Raw genomic sequence first — 441 nt, forward strand, 5'->3', positions numbered from 1 at the left:
AGCAGCTGCTGCTGCTGCTGCTGCAGCTGCTGCAGCTGCTGCTGCTGTCGCCGAAGAGCTGCTGCTGCAGCGGCTGCCCCCTGACCTGTACTACTGCTATGCTGCTGCTGCAGCAGTCTGCTGCTGCTGCTTGTAAGCTCCACATACACCCGAAAGCCTCATCAACGCGTGAGGTGTACATGCGCTGCTGCTGCAGCAGCAGCAGCAGCTCTTCTCTGCCTGTCTTTGGGTCTAGCACCTGCAGCTTGGATTCGTTGCTGCACACGAGCAGCATATCTCTCCTGCTGCTGCTGCTGCTGCTGCTGCTGCTGCTGCTGTTGCTGCTGTTGCTGATGAGGGGGAAGGGTCTGAGATAGGACTGCGGCAGTCTGCTGCTGCTGCTGCTGCTGCAGCTGCTGCTGCTGCTGCTGTGTATTTGCTGCTGCAGATAGAGCTGCTGCT

At 59.6% G+C, this 441-nt stretch overlaps 1 protein-coding gene across 1 annotated transcript in view; it reads right to left on the minus strand.

The window, feature by feature from the left end:
* Positions 1-441, minus strand: part of EMH_0022200 (WD domain, G-beta repeat-containing protein, putative) — a gene marked incomplete at both ends in the record, with an annotated part of 7,961 nt that overhangs the window by 5,307 nt on the left and 2,213 nt on the right. The window contains one exon of the mRNA XM_013501902.1: positions 239-439. Coding sequence (XP_013357356.1) covers positions 239-439 — 201 coding nt within the window. The remainder of the gene's footprint in view (positions 1-238; positions 440-441) is intronic.

Source organism: Eimeria mitis, genomic scaffold (assembly GCF_000499745.2).
Source record: "Eimeria mitis Houghton genomic scaffold, Emh_scaff784, whole genome shotgun sequence".
In the NCBI taxonomy this organism is placed as follows: domain Eukaryota; phylum Apicomplexa; class Conoidasida; order Eucoccidiorida; family Eimeriidae; genus Eimeria; species Eimeria mitis.